This window comes from Emys orbicularis, chromosome 8 (assembly GCF_028017835.1).
Source record: "Emys orbicularis isolate rEmyOrb1 chromosome 8, rEmyOrb1.hap1, whole genome shotgun sequence".
NCBI classification, from domain to species: domain Eukaryota; kingdom Metazoa; phylum Chordata; order Testudines; family Emydidae; genus Emys; species Emys orbicularis.
In genome coordinates, this window is record NC_088690.1 from 24,016,401 (window position 1) to 24,035,376 (window position 18,976).

Sequence of the window (18,976 nt, forward strand, 5' to 3'; positions counted from 1 at the left end):
TCTTGGATTGAGCCAAGAGCTGAATACTCCTAATCGCCACATTGCACTGATGCATCATTCTGGGAGTGATTTTGCTGGTGAGGTTTATTATAATCATGTTGCTGCCAAGGCTGTACTATCTGCAGGTAATTGCTGGAGTCTGTTTATTTAAGGAGATGTATTAAGATGTCAGTGGCGCCCAGGACATGAGATGGGTGCACTTGTGTGGTGTAGTACAGTATAAATCTAACTAAAATATTTTTACAGTGAGTTTTCATTAAGGGATTTACCTAAAAAGCCACACACCAAAATAAAAGCAACAGCACAAAGGCATCCTTCTTTTATATCTAAATCTTTATTAGAACAAACCCCAAGAGCTGTAAAACAATAAGTAACAACAAATTTCATTAAATATTAAACATTTTAGTTATCAAAGATATTTAAACAATACATTCCCAATATTTCTGCACAGCAGAAGCAAACAGGTTTTAGAGCTCAGACTGTCATGTGCTCACATTAGTTTGGTTTTGGCATGAAAATGATAAATCTCTAAAAGTCACATTAAAATGAAAAATGTGATAAGTGAAAATGACAGTTACTTCTCTCTCATTTCTCAACTTTTAAATTGTCTTTTTGTGATTTTACATGTACATATTTGAAATAAATGCTTATGGACCCTTCTGTAACATATAGTAACAGACAATCACTTTTTATATTAATAGCACTAGTAATTTTAAACATGAAGCACTTATATTCCAATAGTCTGTATCAAAAGTTAGAAAATTAAAGGTCATTTATAAAACACTTCCAGAATAGTAAATAATCAGTCTTAAAATGAAGCATCTACTTTACATTTGGGAACCTAAAAAACATATAACATTGGTGTAACAGATATCTACTAACTTCCCTTTTCATTCTATTTTAAATACCAAGGGCCGAATTCTACCTTCAATTATCTAAATACAATGGGCTATCTCTGAAGCTGAAGACAAAATAGGGCCCCCAGTTAAAGAGTTCAGCATCCCCTAAATTAGATTTAGAAAAGTTTACTAAAGCAAACCAAACAGTCTTGCATGATTTTCTTTTTGTAACAAAAACATTCTCTTTTACTTTCTTTTTTGGAGCATAAAATACGCATGATCTGACAACAGTAATAGGGAAATTGTGCATGCTGCAGTATTTAGCAAAATTGTCAAATGTATATAAAATGCAGTTGATTTTATATCACTTCATTTCAACTAAGCTGGAAGAGTCTTGTTTTTCCTATCTAGCAATTTCTATTTTGTGGTTTAAATTATGTATGTAAACTTTAAAATATAAGCTGGGTAATAATAATAGCCAGTAAGGCACTTTTGTCATAGAGGGCACAGTTGTACAGGCTGGGTGACTGGCAATAGTTTAAAGACTGAAGTTCTATACTACAATACAGAGACAAACTGTTAAGTCTAATCATTTTTATGATCATTTATTTTTAGAAGGATATTTAAAGACTCTCTTTTTAGAATAAGCTTAATATGATGATTTCTGAAATCTTTTTACTGTCCTATACCAGAATATGCAACAGGAAAACATTTCATATTTTTAAATGCTTATATTTAAAAGAATATTCCGCATCTTCAAAACATCCAAGCCACTAGAATTAAAAGCTAAATACAACTTGAAAAAAACAAATCTCAGTATAAAAATGGTCACATCTTGGGTTTTTTGTTTTTTAAACAGTTTCCTTACCAATTCTGATGGCTTTACATAGAAGCTTTGGTATAAAACATGCAAATAAAAGCCGACAATTAATACAGTGTTGGGAAGACAATGCATCAAACCAGGACTAAATCCAACACGATTGGGTGGTTACAACATTGGGTATTTTCTAATGTCTCTTGGTTTCTACATTCTGCTTGTTCAAAATCTTCAAGAGAGATTTACTCATATAATAGGGTCTTTCTGCAGAGCCATCGTGTCTTTCTAAATCTTCCACTAGGAGGAAGAATGGCACAAAGTAAATGATCAAAGCAGTACAATAAGAAAAGTAATAGCACCACCTGCTGAACTCTTAATGCACAACAGCTCTCTTAGCTTTCTAGGTTTATTTCAATACTTGATGTTTTGGCATTTATTATACTGTAAACAGTTGGAATAATAATCAGCCTTTTGTCACTATATGGGCCTGTCTCTACCCTTTGAAATCAATGGGAATTTTCCCACTCACTTCAGTGGGTGTAGGATCAAAACCTATATAATAAACAATCTTAACATACCATACTTAGCCCAATATTCCACTTCCCTAAAGTGAGGAAATACATAGTAATTAAGTTTTATCTTCATGTTTAAGCAAATAACAGAGTAAAGTGCCAAATTCACTGAATTCACTGGGATTGCGTAGGTCATAAATTGGCAGAATTTGGCCCAAAGGATTAGTTAGGAATCATTATAATAATCAGGCTTAAACATTCTTTAAAAAGTATGATTTATTTTGCAAATTAATATTTGTATTAATTTCTGCCTACATTATTCCAAAATATTCCGTTCTCTTTTACCAATTTTAATTTTAAATAATTTTAAAAAGTATTTCAGCTGATTGACTGGAGAATTTAAGCGATATTGCTTTGCATTTTCACAGTTCTCTTAATTGCTTCATTTTAAAAAATGGCTTTTAAATGCTCTTCTCAGAAACATTGTAAATTTATAGTCTAAATTAATTCTCACAAAATAGTAATGAATGGAGGAACTTTATATATATATCTATGGTATATAAACAATCAATTCAGTTTAAAACTTTTAGAAATTCTTCTAGCAAATGCATAGGTTTATTAAGAAAACTTCTAATCATATGACTATTATTACTATTTCTATTATGTCATATTCATATTCTATTATGTCATATTAAACTCTACGGTTACATTCATATGGCAAAAAGCGCATTTTACTCAGAAATACGCTTTTTCAGTAGAGCACCCAGTAAAACTCTTCAATCCACTGCAGAACTATAGATGGCTCTGCTCAGTCTTTCTGGGTGCAAATTAATGAACTAATTACAGTACCATCCTATATTACACTGGGGCCTGATCCAGAATAGCAGATCAGCAGACTTTTAGGTGATGGAATGATTGCACACAGCCCAAACAGTTCATTCTAGCCTAAATTTTCAAAAGAGAGTTGCATTTTTGCTTCTCAATGTTTGGATACCCAATTTGAGAAGCCTTGTAAAAGAGCCTGGTTTTCAAAGAGTGGGTGTTCAGCACTTTCTGAAAGCCAGGCTCCTTTAAAGTGTCTCAAGATGGACACTCAAAAAATCAAGGCCTTCAAAAGCACTAGTCACTTTTGAAAGCATAGGCCATGTGATCTTAAGATCCTTCCATTCCCCAGGAGTTACTCCAAACATATGGGTGGAATAACTCACCTGTAGTCAACTGATTCAACCTATGGCTAGTATTAATAAACAAAATTACTCAGGCATGATGGGAATTTCCTACTCCCCTCCCATTCACCCAAGTGCAGGATGGAGGAAGGCCCTCCTTTAATCTCTGTTGTATTATACCAACCCTTGTTTCTTGGTTGACCTTGGGAATGGAGCTGTCCTCCAGAGAGCAAAGTATGGGCTCTTAAAAATTCTTTCCCATATGACTGAATCTTCAGCCAACTGGAAAAGAACCTGCCCCTGTGTTCTGACGCTGAGGTTCTCATTGAACTCCAGGAGCTCACTTTCTGTAATAGCAACAGAGCTGGATGATGTTGCCAATTCTACCCCTGTTAAGTGGACTGCCATGGAATACTTAATTCAAAATTCTGTAGCCCATGAAGGCTAGAACGTAGCCTCACTGGCTTTGGATCTCTGGATGCTCATGGGATGCTGGCCCATTGGGCCCCCTTAAACTTTACAACAATTATTCTACATTAGTATTTAAATAGGTTAAAGTATTTTTAGCCCCATTCACAAAAATAACATCACCTTGAAAGGTTACCCCATTCCTCCTACTTACAGTAATCATGAATTCTTTGTATTACTCTTCATAAATCCTCAGATAAAACATAGGGCTGATCCTGTGAGCCCTGCACAAGTGGAACTGTCCTTGACTTCAGTGGTAGTTCCATGCACAGAAGGCTTGCAGAATTTGGGTTTTAGGGCTTGCCTACACAGCACCAGATAGGTGTGATTTATAAAACCCTCTAACATATTACACTCTAACGGCCCTGTGTAGACCCTGCTGGTGTGCTCTAAAAGGAACCTAGTTTGCCTTAACATATTCCTGGAGGGATAGCTCAGTGGTTTGAGCATTGGCCTCCTAAACTTAGGGTTGTGATTTCAATCCTTGAGGGGGCCATTTAGGGATCTGGGGCAAAAATCTGTCTGGGGATTAGTCCTGCTTTGAGCAGGGGGTTGGACTAGATGACCTCCTCAGGTCCCTTCCAACCCTGATATTCTATAGTCCTTTTAGAGTGTATCAGCAGGTCTACACAGGGCAGTTAGGGTGCAACACATTAAAACGCTTTACAAATCACACCCCTCTAGTGCGCTTTGCTGGCACCATGTAAATAAGCCCTCAGTGTAAAACTAACATGTATTACACCAATAGTATAAAGCTACTACTAGTCTTTGCATTTATAATCATGCAATTTTAATGATTTAAACATACACTAAACATTATGGGCCTGGCTCCTTGGTCTAAATAATTAGTGCTCTGCTTTATCAGGTGAGAGACTCAGATTTTATTTCTAGCCCTCGCCACTTACTCCATGGGCTAACAGAAGCTGAGAGTCCCACCGAGACAATGCATTCAGCCTGTGGAACGAGGGAGGAAGCCCATCTGAGATGGACACAGGAAATAAGAATTCCTTGGAGCTTATAGAGGGCCATGAAGACCTGCCTCTAAGGAAAATGGCTGCATTTCAGTTTTTCCTTTCCATACTGCAGGTGGAGCTCAACCTCAACATCATGTAGAATAAAATCATAGAACCATTAGGCACAGGGGATACTAATACAAGGGCATCTCCCATTCACATCAGCTGAAAGCTATACATTTTTCATCTTGCACCAGATGGAAATAGAAAATTTGTGGGAACCACAAACCATGTTCTTCAAGTACAGTGGAACACTCCTTCAATGGAGGTTAATGTTTAACCCAACTTCTGTTCTAAAGGGGGTTATGTTATAACAGATTTCACTATAAAGCAGTTTTAGCTGTAGTCTACTCTAGCTACCTTCTTTGAGACTGAACCTGTGTGATACCCTTTCTCATTTATTAACATATACAGTTTGTAATGGAGGTGATCAAAAGATCTATGTAGGGAACTATTAGTACATATATAATCACAGTTTAAATCGCTGCCAACCAGCTTGTACAGTAAAAATACAACCATAGCACCATATTTACAAATTTAGTACCATCTGCTGGTTTGCTAGAGTCTCTTGATCTATTTTTATGGCTAATTAGGTTACATTGTAGTGCTTTCAAAAATTGCCTGAATATCATTTACAAAGATACACTTATAAAAAAAGAAATGTTATCAAAACAGCTGTCATTTGAAACAGCAACCTGTGTTACAAAAGTTATTAAAACACCTTTAGCTATGGATAAAAAATGATTCAAATTTACATTTTCCTTTTTCATAGGCACTCTATAAACTAAAACGTGGCCTTGTTTCACAGCTCTTAGTTTAAGCATTTCCCTATCTAGTTAGATGTTACCAAATTGCTAATTGATTTTAGATACAAGCAAAAAGAAAAAGAATCACCCATCAACCAGAAGCATCATTTACAGTTTTAACTTTTGCCTAGTTTATACACATCCCACTTAAAAGTGACATTGTTTTGATTTTCAGCAATTTTTTAAAGTTATCCCATTGCCTTCTTAGGGCTTAGTTCCTTCTTTCCCAGAATCCGGTGCAGACTAGCTGACATGTAGTACGGTTTTGCTGTGGATCCATCATTTCTTTCCAAATCTTCACCTGAATTTGCATCAGCCAAAGCAGCCAAAGCAGCAAGCAGCAGTGCAATCAAACAAAAAATGAACAAACAAACATAAAAGGGTAGAGAATTGAACAAGAGAAAAAGCAGAAAAACCAACATTAGAAAATCTGATACCAGACAATTTAGCTGCACTGTTAAGTTGCTGGTGGACACTGGAAAAAGCACCAAGTTCCACTTTTTTTCCAAATCAGAGGAGGTTTTACACCAAAACAGACAAACATCAGTGAAGAGCTACATTGACATTCTAAAGTTATGCACATCAATCCTTTTAATTCTTCCAGTTCTTTTGTTTAAAAATTGCACTGGAATTTTCAGACGTGCTCAGCACACACAACTAGGGCCAGAAGAGCCTGGTATTGTGGGTGTTTAGTTTTTTGAAAATCTGGCCAAAAGTGCCATACAAGAAACTGCTGGGTTTTGAGCACTTTTGAAAATCCATCCCTAAAAGGAAGCAGAGCTTTTTTGAAAATCTGACCCCATAAGTGCACAATTTTGCTCCCATAATACACAGCTGTATATGACATGGGAAGCAGAGTGGAATGTAAGTTTTGAATAATGGCATGGAGACTCAGAGTTTTGCCATACAAGGAAAGAAACCTACAAGAAAATATTAATTTTCCCATTAATTTTAATGCATTTCCCTTCTACCTTCCCTCTCCCCCCAAAAGAGACATTAAACAGTGAATGATCTAGTGAAAACTAGGAGATATCTTCAGAGCGGTGACATGAGTTACTGCTGGTTATTAATATTATACCTCAAATTATAAAAGAATGATTTGTACTCTTCTAAAGAATGCTCAAGACTGAATAGATTTGCTGTGCCTTGATTGCACTAATAAACTGTAATATTTTGCATGTGTGTACAGACCCTTTCATGCAAGGATCCCAACCAGTTTGCAAAGATAGATGAACATTTTACTGATAGGGAAAATGAGACCTTGAGCCACGTGATCTGCATGGGGCTGCTTGTGCAGATCATTTTGCAGGATTCAGTCTAAATGTCACAAAATGAGTCAGTGGCACAGCTCAAAATAAAAAAACTCATGTCTCCTGACATCTAATTCTCTGCTCCAAGACAAACTACTTGTTCATTTAAGTCTTGTGATCAAATGGAGAAGGAAACTGATTGATTCTTGTGAGCCTCTAAACGCCTCCTCTCTGATTCCTCTCTCACATCAGTGGATTACTCCTGATTTACATGGCTGTGAAAGGAGAAACAGGGCCCATTGCAATAAATAAATACAGATGGTTATTAAAGGTGGTAGGAGGAGGTCAGGAAATTGTTTTGATTTACTTTATTCTGTGTCACCCCCGGCATGCCAGTGTGCTCCAAGTCCTGTGTCACTGGTGTTCTGGCCTGTTCCAAGGGAACGGAGGCTCCAGGCGGCAAGGGCTGAGCTTGGGGTCCAATTCACTACAGTAACTCATTAAATGTTGTCCCACTTAACGTTGTTTCAATGTTAAGTCCCTGCTCAATTAGGGAACATGCTCGTTTAAAGTTGTGCAATGCTCCCTTATAACATTGTTTGGCTGCCTGCTTGTAAGATTCTGTGGAAGAGCAGCGACTTTACAAGGGAGCATTGCACAAGTTCTGCTTCTCCGCCTCCTCCCCCTCCCTCCCAGCGCTTCCCCCACCACCAAACAGCTGTTTGGCGGCACTTAGGACTTTCTGGGAGGTAGGGGGAGGAATGGAGACGCAGGACTTCCCCACTCCTGCCCCTCCCTCCTAGAAAGTCCTAAGCGCGAAGTGCTGGGAGGGAGGGGCAGGAGTGGGGAAGTGCTGTGTCTCTGCTCCTCTCCCTCCCTCCCAGCACTTCGGGCTTAGGACTTTCTGGGAGGGATGGGGAGGAGCGGGAAAGCCCTGCGTCTCTGCTCCTCCCCCTCCCTCCCTCCCAGAAAATCCTAAGCGCCGCCAAACAGCTGTTTAGCAGCGCTTAGGATTTTCTGGGAGGGAGGGGGAGGAGTGGAGATGCGGGGCTTCCCCACTCCTGCACCTCCCTCCCAGCACTTCGCGCTTAGGACTTTCTGGGAGGGAGGGGCAGGAGCAGGAAGCCCCGCATCTCCACTCCTCCCCCTCCCTCCTAGAAAGTCCTAAGCACCGCCAAACAGCTGTTTGGCAGTGCTTAGGACTTTGGGGGGGAGGGATGTGGAGTGGGGGGTGGGAAGAGGTGGGCCTGGAGTGCAGCGGGGACAGGAAGAGGCGGGCCTGGAGCATTTCCGGCAAAATCTGAGCCTGTTCTCTGGGGAAGCTGCCGCTGCTGCTGCAAAGGTACTTCCTAGCATCCTTGCCTGCAGCGGGCTGTGCCTGTGTGGGGTAAGCCAGGGGCACTTCCCAACCACAGTACAGTACAGTATAAAGTATAATGCCTTTTGTCTGCCCCCAAAAAATTTCCTTGGAACCTAACCCTCTGCATTTACATTAAATCTTATGGACAATTGAATTCGTTTAACATTGTTTCACTTAAAGTTGCATTTTTCAGGAACATAACTACAACGTTAAGTGAGGAGTTACTGTACTTTGTTTCTAACAATGGGGCTAGATTTCAGAGGAGTTAGAGAATTTATTTAGATAGGAGGTGGGGGAGGCAATTAAGCCCTTAGTTGTGCTTACCTGCCTCAAGGTCCCACTGCCACAATATGCACTTAGGAACCCTTGGCCATAGGGACTATTTGACTAGTTAGCACAGTCAAATAATGCAGCCAGATGCAATGTTAACCAGTGCAATGTACTCCTGCTCTGACCTGCCAAGGTCTACTCTACTGCTCCCATTACAGTAGAATCCAATCTTTATGTTTTAAATTTTATTAAGTCTGGCAAATGGAATGAGTTCCCTTTAGTGAGCACACCTTGTTCTTATACTTAGGGTCTAAACTGAGACCAATTGATTTCTCTGGTAATTTGAGCATTCCTGAACAAGAAGTCAAACATGCCCCTAACCGCCTCCCTTTCAAGAATCAGCAACTGTTTGTTATGGGGGTCACATGGGACTGAGAGTTTTAAAATGGTATTTTAAGGTAATTTCATGTTAAGTCAGCATGAAGCTTTTGTCGTGGTTATTAGTATGTAACCAAAGGACAGTGACGTTATCAGCCACATAAAGCATTTGCTGAAGGAGAACACCTGAGTGCAAAGTCCATTGGCATTAGTAAGACGTGTGAGTGAATTGTCGCTGGACACGTCTGGTTACAAAACACCCAGAAGCAAAGTGTTAGTAAAAATTAGGAAACATTTAATAAACAAAAAGCCAGATACCCCAGTGAGCCCCAGATACATTTCACTAGCTTGGCAAATAGGCTAATGAAGGCATATCTGATCACAGAGCTTTACAAGCCCCTCGGTAGTAAAATTAAACCACCTGTATTAAGAACAGCAGCAATTCCTTATTCCCACAATATGCCAGCATGTCACGTGAATTCTGTAAGGAAACTGACAAGGTGACTCTTTACCTGCATGTCATCAGAAGAAGAGTGTTAATGAAAGAGAACTCAATACTTACAAAAGCAGAGGAAAAGTGTATCAACGCACATTGCATAGACACTGAAGAACCCATGTGCAATTAGGTAAGAGCCAATAATGACAGTCTGCAAAAAAACCCAAACACATACATTTGACACCATCATGGCAACATCACCTCAAAGAACAAGAACAAACAAGAAAGTCTGCTAAACCAACAGGAAAGGATTTATTTACAGTTCCATAACTCTGCAGTAGGCTTGCTGCTGAGGCAAAAGATCACAGATTAAAGTCACTGTGTGGTGACATACACCTGTTACCAATTTCTAAGATGGCAACTTGGAATCATGTTGTTCCCAGTGCAGGAAAACCCACAAAAGGGCTATGAAACTCTGTTTCAGTTCATGGAGTTCTCTCAGATTGCCCCTTCAAGAAAGAGGGCCCACCACCCAACCTGCAGATATCCCCAGATCTATGAGGGAACCCACAGGGAAAGCATTTACATAGGAGCCAAGTGCTTTCTCTTTGCTCTGTAGACCTCATCCCTTAGGAAGACATGCTGCAATTGGTTCCTCAATGTCTACCCCAGTGCTGTGTGTGGAGGTTTGTGCAGAGCTGGCATGGAACCTAACTCTCCTGCACACAGAAGGTACCAAGTCCCTTGAGGCTCACTGCAGCACCAGAATGGTACAAAGCTACCTGAACTGAGTCAGGGAGGGATGGAGTTTGGCAGAGCTGGCTAGCCACAGAAGAGGATGCTGCGCCCATTGACAGGATGGTGGAGATGCAGTTGCCAGTAAGTGCTCCCCAAGAACTGACCCAGAGCTGCCCCTCAAAACTCCCACAGTGTCCTAAGAATGTAAACTGCATCCTTACCAACAGGGGTACCCAGTAGTAATTTAATGTTGGGGTTTCTTGTGTGAACACTGGTATTCTATGTGTGAAGAAAAAGAAGGCTAGAACACCTGTAAGAAGCACAGAGCACAGGCCATTAGTTATTCACATAGGTATCTGGGACTTCAACACTCATGAAGAATGGGTAAGACAGGCACAGCTGAAAACAGACTCAGGAGGTTTTGAGCAATAAATCTCTAGATATCAATTATCCCCAGGATCTGTATTCTGACTAGAACAGAAATGGCATATAAATGCATTATCATAAAGATACTTGTGGGGCCAGAAAGACCTGACTCAATTGTTTTATTTCATGAGTCAGACTGGGTTTTATATCAAAACTAATAAATAAGAATATATGATACAAAAAATATGATAATATAAAAGACCATCAGACTGATCTTGAAAAATAAATAAATTAAAAAGCATACGTGAGCAAAAGCCTGTGGCTTTAGCTTTCACCTCTTGGAGGAATATTTAACTATTTGAGATTAAAAATAGAAATGGCATAGCTATTGATAAATACACTTAATGATAAATCTAGAGCTACATACATTAATTCATCATCATATCTGTGCTACGCAGAACAGAAAAGACATGTTAATGAATTATCCTACAGAATGTATCCTTAAGGAGGAGGAAAACATGAATCAATTTCAGCATTTCATGGCTCACATTTCAGAGACAGTTTCAAATCACATTTGCCTTCCCATTTTGAAAGTCAGTCTATAGTAATGACAAAAACATTACAGATTTGGTCTCAATTCTAATTTTCATCTGCTGGTAAAAAATAATCCATTTCAGACTTTTTTTAAAAATACACAAAATATAAAAGATGGGCATCAATGAAATCATGTTTTGAAACTCTTGTGACAGTTTAAAAGGCCTGAAGGGGACACCGTCAACTTGAATTTTTGAAATGGACCAATTAAAAAGAAAATCGGTTTTCTGCCGCAGCACACTGAAGAGTATGTCCTGACTTTTATTAGTATGAAAGTAAAAACTGTAAAAATGTTAGGTTTTGTCTGCTCCCCTGCTTGGGTTTGGAAGGGTCCTTTGGACAGGCCTGAATGCAACACTACAAAGATGCTTAGGCCCACCCCGTCTCTCCATACACACACCTGCATGCAGCTTGCTGACAGTTCAGTTTCAGTTACAGTGCTGCTGTTGCTGCTGATAAATACCCTCTTGCACAGACTGAGGAAGAATGTGCACCTGTAACACACTGGGGATGGTATACTACAGGTTCCCCTCTCTGCCAGATCCACAGAGGATATGAGTCTGTTACAGTCAAAGACAAACTACTTTAGTTCAAGGTGTAGAGGCTTATGCTTTTAGTTCTGGAGGTCCCCAGTTCAATCCCCAGTGTGTCAACTAAGATGTCAGCCTTCCACAAGAACAGTGGAAGTGACTATACAAAAAATACTGTCAAATGCACAAAGTAAGATGAAAAAAAAGAGAGGGAAAACATGCTTCTTTGGGCTCAATCCTGCAATTCTTTGCTCATGTGATTAGTACTTATGGTATCAAGGTTTGCAAGAGCAAGTCCTTAATGTGTTGTCTGAGCACAGAAGTTTAGCACATTCTAGGCTAGTAGGGAATAAGAATCAACATCACATTGAAATAACTGACTTACCTACACCGCCAGCAACGAGAAGTTTCCCAAGGAACAACAAGAAATCTGTAACTTTGTCCAGCACTGCAACTCTATTCAACAGAGGACAAACGGTGTTTGAGCACCTCAAAACAGAACATCTCTACTCTTTTCATATTCCATGAAATCCATGGAAAGTTGATGAAATTGGCTCAGAAAAGTCACTGTCTTGCACTGGTCCTTTGGCCAACAATATAACAATGCAAGGAATCAACATGGAGACGATAAAGGAGGGTAGCATTTTAGAATTCTGGTTATTAAATGCCCAGTCTTGTGAGGGACTAAGGACCTTTAACTCCTAACGAAATCAATGAGAGGTGAGAGCATGTTTAAGAAGGATGAATTCAAACTGGAACAGGTACAGAGAAGAGCTACTAGGATGATCCGAGGAATGGAAAGCCTGTCTTATGAAAGGAGACTCAAAGAGCGTGGCTTGTTTAGCCTAACCAAAAGAAGGCTGAGGGGAGATATGATTGCTCTTTATAAATATATCAGAGGAATAAATATCAGGGAGGGAGAGGAATTATTTAAGCTTAGTACCAATGTGGACACAAGAACAAATGGATATAAACTGGACATTAGGAAGTTTAGACTTGAAATTAGATGAAGGTTTCTAACCATTAGAGGAGTAAAGTTCTGGAACTGCCTTCCAAGGGGAGTAGTGGGGGCAAGAGACATATCTGGCTTCAAGACTAAGCTTGGTAAGTTTATGGAGGGGATGGTATGATGGGATAGCCTAATTTTGGCAATTAATTGATCTTTGGTTATTAGCAGGTAAATATGCCCAATGGTCTGTGATGGGATGTTAGATGGGGTGGGATCTGAGTTACTACAGAGAATTCTTTCCTGGGTGCTGGCTGGTGAGTCTTCCCCACATGCTCAGGGTTTAACTGATCGCCATATTTGGGGTCGGGAAGGAATTTTCCTCCAGGGCAGATTGGCAGAGGCCCTGGAGGTTTTTCGCCTTCCTCTGCAGCGTGGGGCACGGGTCACTTGCTGGAGGATTCTCTGCACCTTGAGGTCTTTAAACCACGATTTGAGGACTTCAATAACTCAGGCATAGGCTAGAGGTTTGCTACAGGAGTGGGTGGGTGAGATTTTGTGGCCTGCATTGTGCAGGAGGTCAGACTAGATGATCATAATGGTCCCTTCTGACCTTAAAGTCTATGAGTCTATGAGCACTCAGCACATTGCTGAACAGGGCCATAGGACAGCAAAACTGCTGACAGCACTTGAAAGCTATTAATTGGGTGTTGCTCTTGTTGATAAAGAAATTAGCATATTTCTCTATTTCAGCCTTTTCTTCATAGCAGGATCCTGGGCAGGCCAGCCCTAGCAGGAGGTGAACTGGGCACTAAAACGTAGGAGACCCAGCATTTGTGCATGGTGTCAGACTTTTGTCCATTTCATTCACTCCTTGCTAGCCACATTGTCTCTGCTTTCAGAATGCACTGAAACCTCAAGGCTTTGTTGAGGTGTCTCAGCACAGCACAGCACAGCACAGCAGGGGGCAATCTCAAAACAGGAAATCAGCCCCAGGTGAATGAATGCTAGGAGTCAGAAAAACTGACAGTAAGTCTGCATTGCTCAGTCTTCCTTGTAATCAGACTGAAAACAACAGGAAGGAAAGGAGGCCAGAATGGGGGCTTATTGTAGGGAGCCTCTGATCAAAATCCTGCCTGACTCATGGCATGGAAATGAGACTTGTATTGCAAGACACTTGACAACAATGAAGGCTATGTATATGGTAATGTAATGTACCAGCATGAAATAAACATTCAACAACCAAATTAAAGAAAACAAACCATCATTAGCCTGTCAGAGTTAGGAATTAGAGCTAGAATATACAGAGTAGAAAATCCTAATTCAAAATAATACAAGATTTGCCTGGCTCCTAGCTATTGCTCTTGGTGATTAACAGCAGTAGCATAAGGGAGAGAAGTGGAAGCGATAGCTAGGGCTATGATTTTGTCATGGAGGTCATGGTAATCATGAATTTAAGTAAAGTCTGTGAAATCTTGGAAATGGCTGTAAAAACATATTTGATTAGGCCCCAAATCGAGTAGTGTTGCAACCTGGTGCACGGCGTCACAGTACCAATCAGGTTTGGCCCAGCTGCCTTCATCTACAGAAGGGCGGACAGGCCAAACCTAAGTAGTGCTGCGACCCTGTGTGCCAGGTTGTAATGCCCAGCTCTGCAGACAAGAGCTGCCGCTGTAGGGTGAGTACAAGTCAGGCTTGCTCTCCAAACTCCCCCCGAGACACATACCTCTGGGACTACCTTTCAGCATCCCCCACTGTACTCTTGTGAAAAATACGTTAGATCTCTGATCTGATCTCAGATCTCTGCCACAAAATTTACTAAAGAGACAAGGTGGGTGAGATAATATCTTTTAGTGCACCAACTTCTGTTGGTGAAAGAGACAAGCTTTCAAGCTACAGCCCTTGTCTACACTACATAGTTAGGCTGACATAAGCCACCTTGCATTGACCTAGTTGTGCATGTGTCTACATTTAAATTTGTCTCCCACTGATCTAAGTGGCTTGTTACAGCAATAAGCAGTGTTGAGCCATGGTCGATGTACTGAGGTCGATGCAATGTGACTGTTACTTATGTCAAACTAACAGACCTATAGCAGCTATACCACAATGCCAGACACTGACTGCTCTGGTCACAATTGATAGCTCCACTGCCCAGGGTCATTGAGACTGGAAGGTCCCCTTCCCCTTTAAACTCCTGCACATTTTTGAAATGTGTTTTCCTGATTATCCAGCTTGGTGAGCACACCTAGCAGTTCTCCATTGTTGTGTGCAACTGCCCAGCTGGCCATGCTGGCTACACACTCCAGATGTGCTCTGGCTTGGAGTAGACAGGAGATATTGGATCTCCTGGCCTGTGGGAAGAAGACACTGTGAAAGCACAGCTATGGACCAGTCACAGAAACATGGACATTTATGAGCAGATTGCTCAGGGGATGCAGGAGAAGGGGTACAACAGGGATCAGCCGCAGTGCCTTGTGAAAGCAAAGGAACTGCAGCAGGCATATCAGAAGGCCAGAGAGACAAACTGTCAATCTGGTGCTGAGCCACAGACCTGCCATTTTTACAAAGAGCTGCATGCTGAACTTGGCAAAGACCCCACTACCACCCTGCAGAACACCTTGTGGATACCTCCAAGGAGCCCAAGTCACGGGATCCTGGTGTGAACTGTGAGGAGGAGAAGGAGGAGGATGGGGGACATGTGACCGGGAGGTCCAGCTATGCCACAAGCCGGGACCTGTTTGAGACTCCACCCATCCAGTCAGTCCTGGCAGTTGAGCATGGATGAGCCCGATGCAGGGGAAAGAACCTCAGGTAAGTGTGCTATTGCCCTCTACATATAGTTTCATGCAACCGAGAAATTTCCTCCTCATTTCCCTCACCCGTGTGGGCCTTACTTACTCTGGCCAGTGCTGTGAGTGGTGCCATGCACAAGTACTCGACAGCAGAAGTGTGCATAAGCATGTCTGGTTTAACAAGGAAAGGGGGAAGTTCTGAATCTTAACTTTCACTTTACATTGTGACTATATTGACAATGGTACCTCTGTGTGTTTTATCTGCAGTTACTGCTGTTGTGATCTTGAGGGGTTTCCCCTTCCACACCCATGGAATGCCTGAGCCACTTACAGAGGAAAAAGAAGAGGACTAGGGATGACATGTTCAGTGAGATCCTACAAGTCAGTGCTGAATCATATCATGGCAAAGGGCCTGGAAGGTAAACATTGCAGACATCCTGGAGAAGGAAAGATCATACAGGGTTTTGGCCCAGGAGTCCTAGGAGAGGGAGATTCACCAGGACATAATGGCACTTCTCCAGACGCTACAGATTCAACAATCACAGGATCACCTCCCTTTGCAGTCCACAGAGAACTCCATTACAGCATCTCCCTATATTCCCCTCAACATTCCAGGTGGTGTCAGGGGCCATATCCCTTCCCTACCACTTCACCCCAGGGGACATTAAGGACAAACACAGTTTCACATACACTGACCTGTGAAATCCACAGTTGCAGTATGTGTAGGTAAAATGGACATGAATGTTCTTTCCCCTTGTTAAGTTCTGATCCATTAATTTATTAAGTTCTTAATGTATTTGCTGTTAGATTGCACAGATTTTTCTTTGCACTAGTTTTGTTACTAAACAAAACTGGAAAATAATTCATCTTTATTAGTTCACAGCATATGCTGCAGAGTGCCTCGCAGTTCTGAAAGCAGCCACTTCTTGTTGTACAGTGTGATACAACTCTTAGGACCAGTGACAAACACAGGGTAATAATCACAAATGTACACTGTAAAAATTAATAGGTGCATTGACAGTGTTATATTCATAGATGTGCACCAAGCATCATACAATTCCTAAAAGGCCTCAAAACGGCAGGGCCAGGTAGAGCAGAGTACACCACAACACATTATTGTTGCTTGCTGTTAAAGTGCTCTTCCAAGCTTCCCTGAGCCCTATAGCTGCATGCTGAGCTTTTCTAATAGCCCTTGTGTCTGGCTGTTCAAACTCAGCAGATATTTTCCACCTCTGCCCTTCACCCTGGTGGCAACTTTCCACTTTTCTTCACAGATATTATGTAGGACACCGCAGGCAGCTATAACCACCGGGATGGGTTTTTTTCCACTGAGATTCAATATAGGGTTACCATATTTCAACACTGAAAAAAGAGGACACTCCACGGGGGCCCTGGCCCTGCCCCAACTCTGCCCCTTCCCCACCCCCGGCCCCGCCCCAACCCCGCCCCCATTCCAACCCCTTCCCCAAAGTCCCTGCCCCAACTCTGCCCCCTCCTCTGAGCAGCCCGCATTCCCCCTCCTTCCTCCCGCTCTGATCTTGGTTGGGGGTTGCTAAGTGCTTCCCTGCTCCCCACTCGCCCTGCAGCCCCTGCACCCCCCCACCCCTGCAGCCTCTGCGCCCCCCCCCAGTGGCTGGGGGGGGCCCCCGCCCGCGAGGGAAGCCCGAGCTGCTGTCTGGGCCCGGCCTTCCCGTGGTCCTGCGGGCTCAGCTGGGGCGCGCGGTCTGCCCGTCCTGCGGGGGCAGCAGCGGCCCCTCCGCCGCCTTCTGCAGCTGCGCCCCCCCCACTCCCCCCCGCCCGAGCTCGCTACAATGTAGCTGGGGCGGCTGGGCTGCGCTGCGGACCTGGCGGGTCGTGCTGGGGCCGGGCGGACCCTGGCTTATGCCTCCCTATTTTCCCCGGACATGTTCAGCTTTTTGGAAATTCCCCCCGGACTGGGATTTGAGGACCAAAAAGCCGGACATGTCCGGGGAAATCTGGACGTATGGTAACCCTACAACAGTATGAGTAAACAATGCCAGCATCCTTTCAATCTACCAAAAGTGCATTCTACTGTCATTCTGCACCTGCTGAGCCAGTAGTTGAATCTTTCCTTGGTGCTACCAAGGTGAGCCAGGGGAGCAAGGGGTACGCTGGGTACCCCAGGATCACTACAAGTATTTCAACATTGCCAATCGTAATCTGCTGGTCGGGAGAGAAAGTCCCTGCTTCTAGCTTTCTGAACAGTCCTGTGCTCTGAAAGATGCTAGTGTCATGCATCTTCCCTGATCAGCCCACACTGATGTCAGTGAAGCATCCCTGGTGATCCACCAATGCTTGCATAACTATAGAAAAGCAGCCCTTTCTGTTGATGTACTCTGTGGCAAGGTGGTCTGGTGCCAAAATAGGGACATGTATGCCATCTATCGCTCCACTACAGTTCAGGAACCCCTTTGCTGCAGATCCATCCACTATGTCCTGCATATTGCCAGGAGGAGACAATTAATGGCCCTGCACACTTGCATGACAATGTCCCCCACGATGGATTTGCCAACTCTAAAATGATTTCCTACTGACCGGTAGCAATCCAGCATTCCAAGTGTTCACAGTGCCATTGCCACTCACTTCTTCACTGTCAGCGTAGCTTTCATTCTGATGTCCCTGCGCTGGAGTGCTGGGGTGAGCTCAGCACACAGATCCAGGAATGTGGCCTTGTGCATCCAAGAGTTCTGCAGCCACTGCTCATCATCCCAAGCCTGCATTACGATGCTATCACACCGTCAGTGCTAGTTTCTCAAGCTCAGAAGTGGCACTCCCCCATCTGCAGCTCCTCCATGAATGCCACCAACAACCCTGAAATGGTTCTTGCTATGTCTCACAGTAACCTGTCCTCCAAGAAATTGTCATGTTCTGCCCTGATTTGGTTATTCTTATGGCTCTCCAAATGCTGGAGGATTGTGCATCCTGTGCTTGCAATGCTTATGACAATAGTGCAGAGCTGTATAGGCTCCATGCTTCCGTCAGAGATGGAGAACAGAGAGGAGGGCTGCACAAGTTTGTGGGAGTTTTAAAAAGGGGCAAGAAAATTATGGGATACAAGTGACATTATGGGATGGAGACAGCTGCACGCTGGGAACTTGACCCCTGGCCCCAATCAGCCACGTGACTTATGTCTGCCCAACCCTGCATTGCCTAATCTCCTCAAAAGACAGTGTGCTGGATGGTGGTGGGTTGCAATTTAGGATACCTACCCATGGTGCATTGCATTATGCATCGATACAAGTACCCCTGGTGAGTACATGCAGCACTTGTAAAAGGAGCCAAATACGCACGCGCAGAAGTGATATACTATCTGCAGCAGCTTTATACCGATGTAACTTGCATTGCCCAAAGTTTGTAATGCAGACATGGCCCACAGAGCTCTTGGAAAGGTACTCAGAGTGTCACAGCTATATACAACAGATTGTTTAGCATACACAGTTAACACGTGCTGTAAGACAGTGGTTCTCAACCTGGGGGCCGGGGCCCCCTGGGGGGCCGCAAGCAGGTTTCAGGGGGTCCACCAAGCAGGGCCAGTGTTAGATTCGCTGGGGCCCAGGGAACAAAGCCAAAGCCCCAGCACATGGGGGCTGAACTCTGTGGCCCTGAGTCCCGACACCCAGGGCTGAAGTTGAACTTAGCTTTACGGGGGCCTGTAGTGAGGCCGAGTGGCCTCC

General features: G+C 42.8%; 1 protein-coding gene across 1 annotated transcript in view; it reads right to left on the reverse strand.

Annotated features, from left to right (window-relative positions):
- Positions 1-738: 738 nt before the first annotated feature.
- Positions 739-18,976, reverse strand: part of SLC44A5 (solute carrier family 44 member 5) — a 143,873-nt gene continuing 125,635 nt past the window's right edge. Inside the window, exons 19-22 of the mRNA XM_065410019.1 lie at positions 11,929-11,999; positions 10,275-10,363; positions 9,442-9,526; positions 739-1,953 (exon numbers count right to left, since the gene is read on the reverse strand). Of these exons, the coding sequence (XP_065266091.1) occupies positions 1,847-1,953; positions 9,442-9,526; positions 10,275-10,363; positions 11,929-11,999 (352 nt within the window). The 3' untranslated portion in view covers positions 739-1,846. The remainder of the gene's footprint in view (positions 1,954-9,441; positions 9,527-10,274; positions 10,364-11,928; positions 12,000-18,976) is intronic.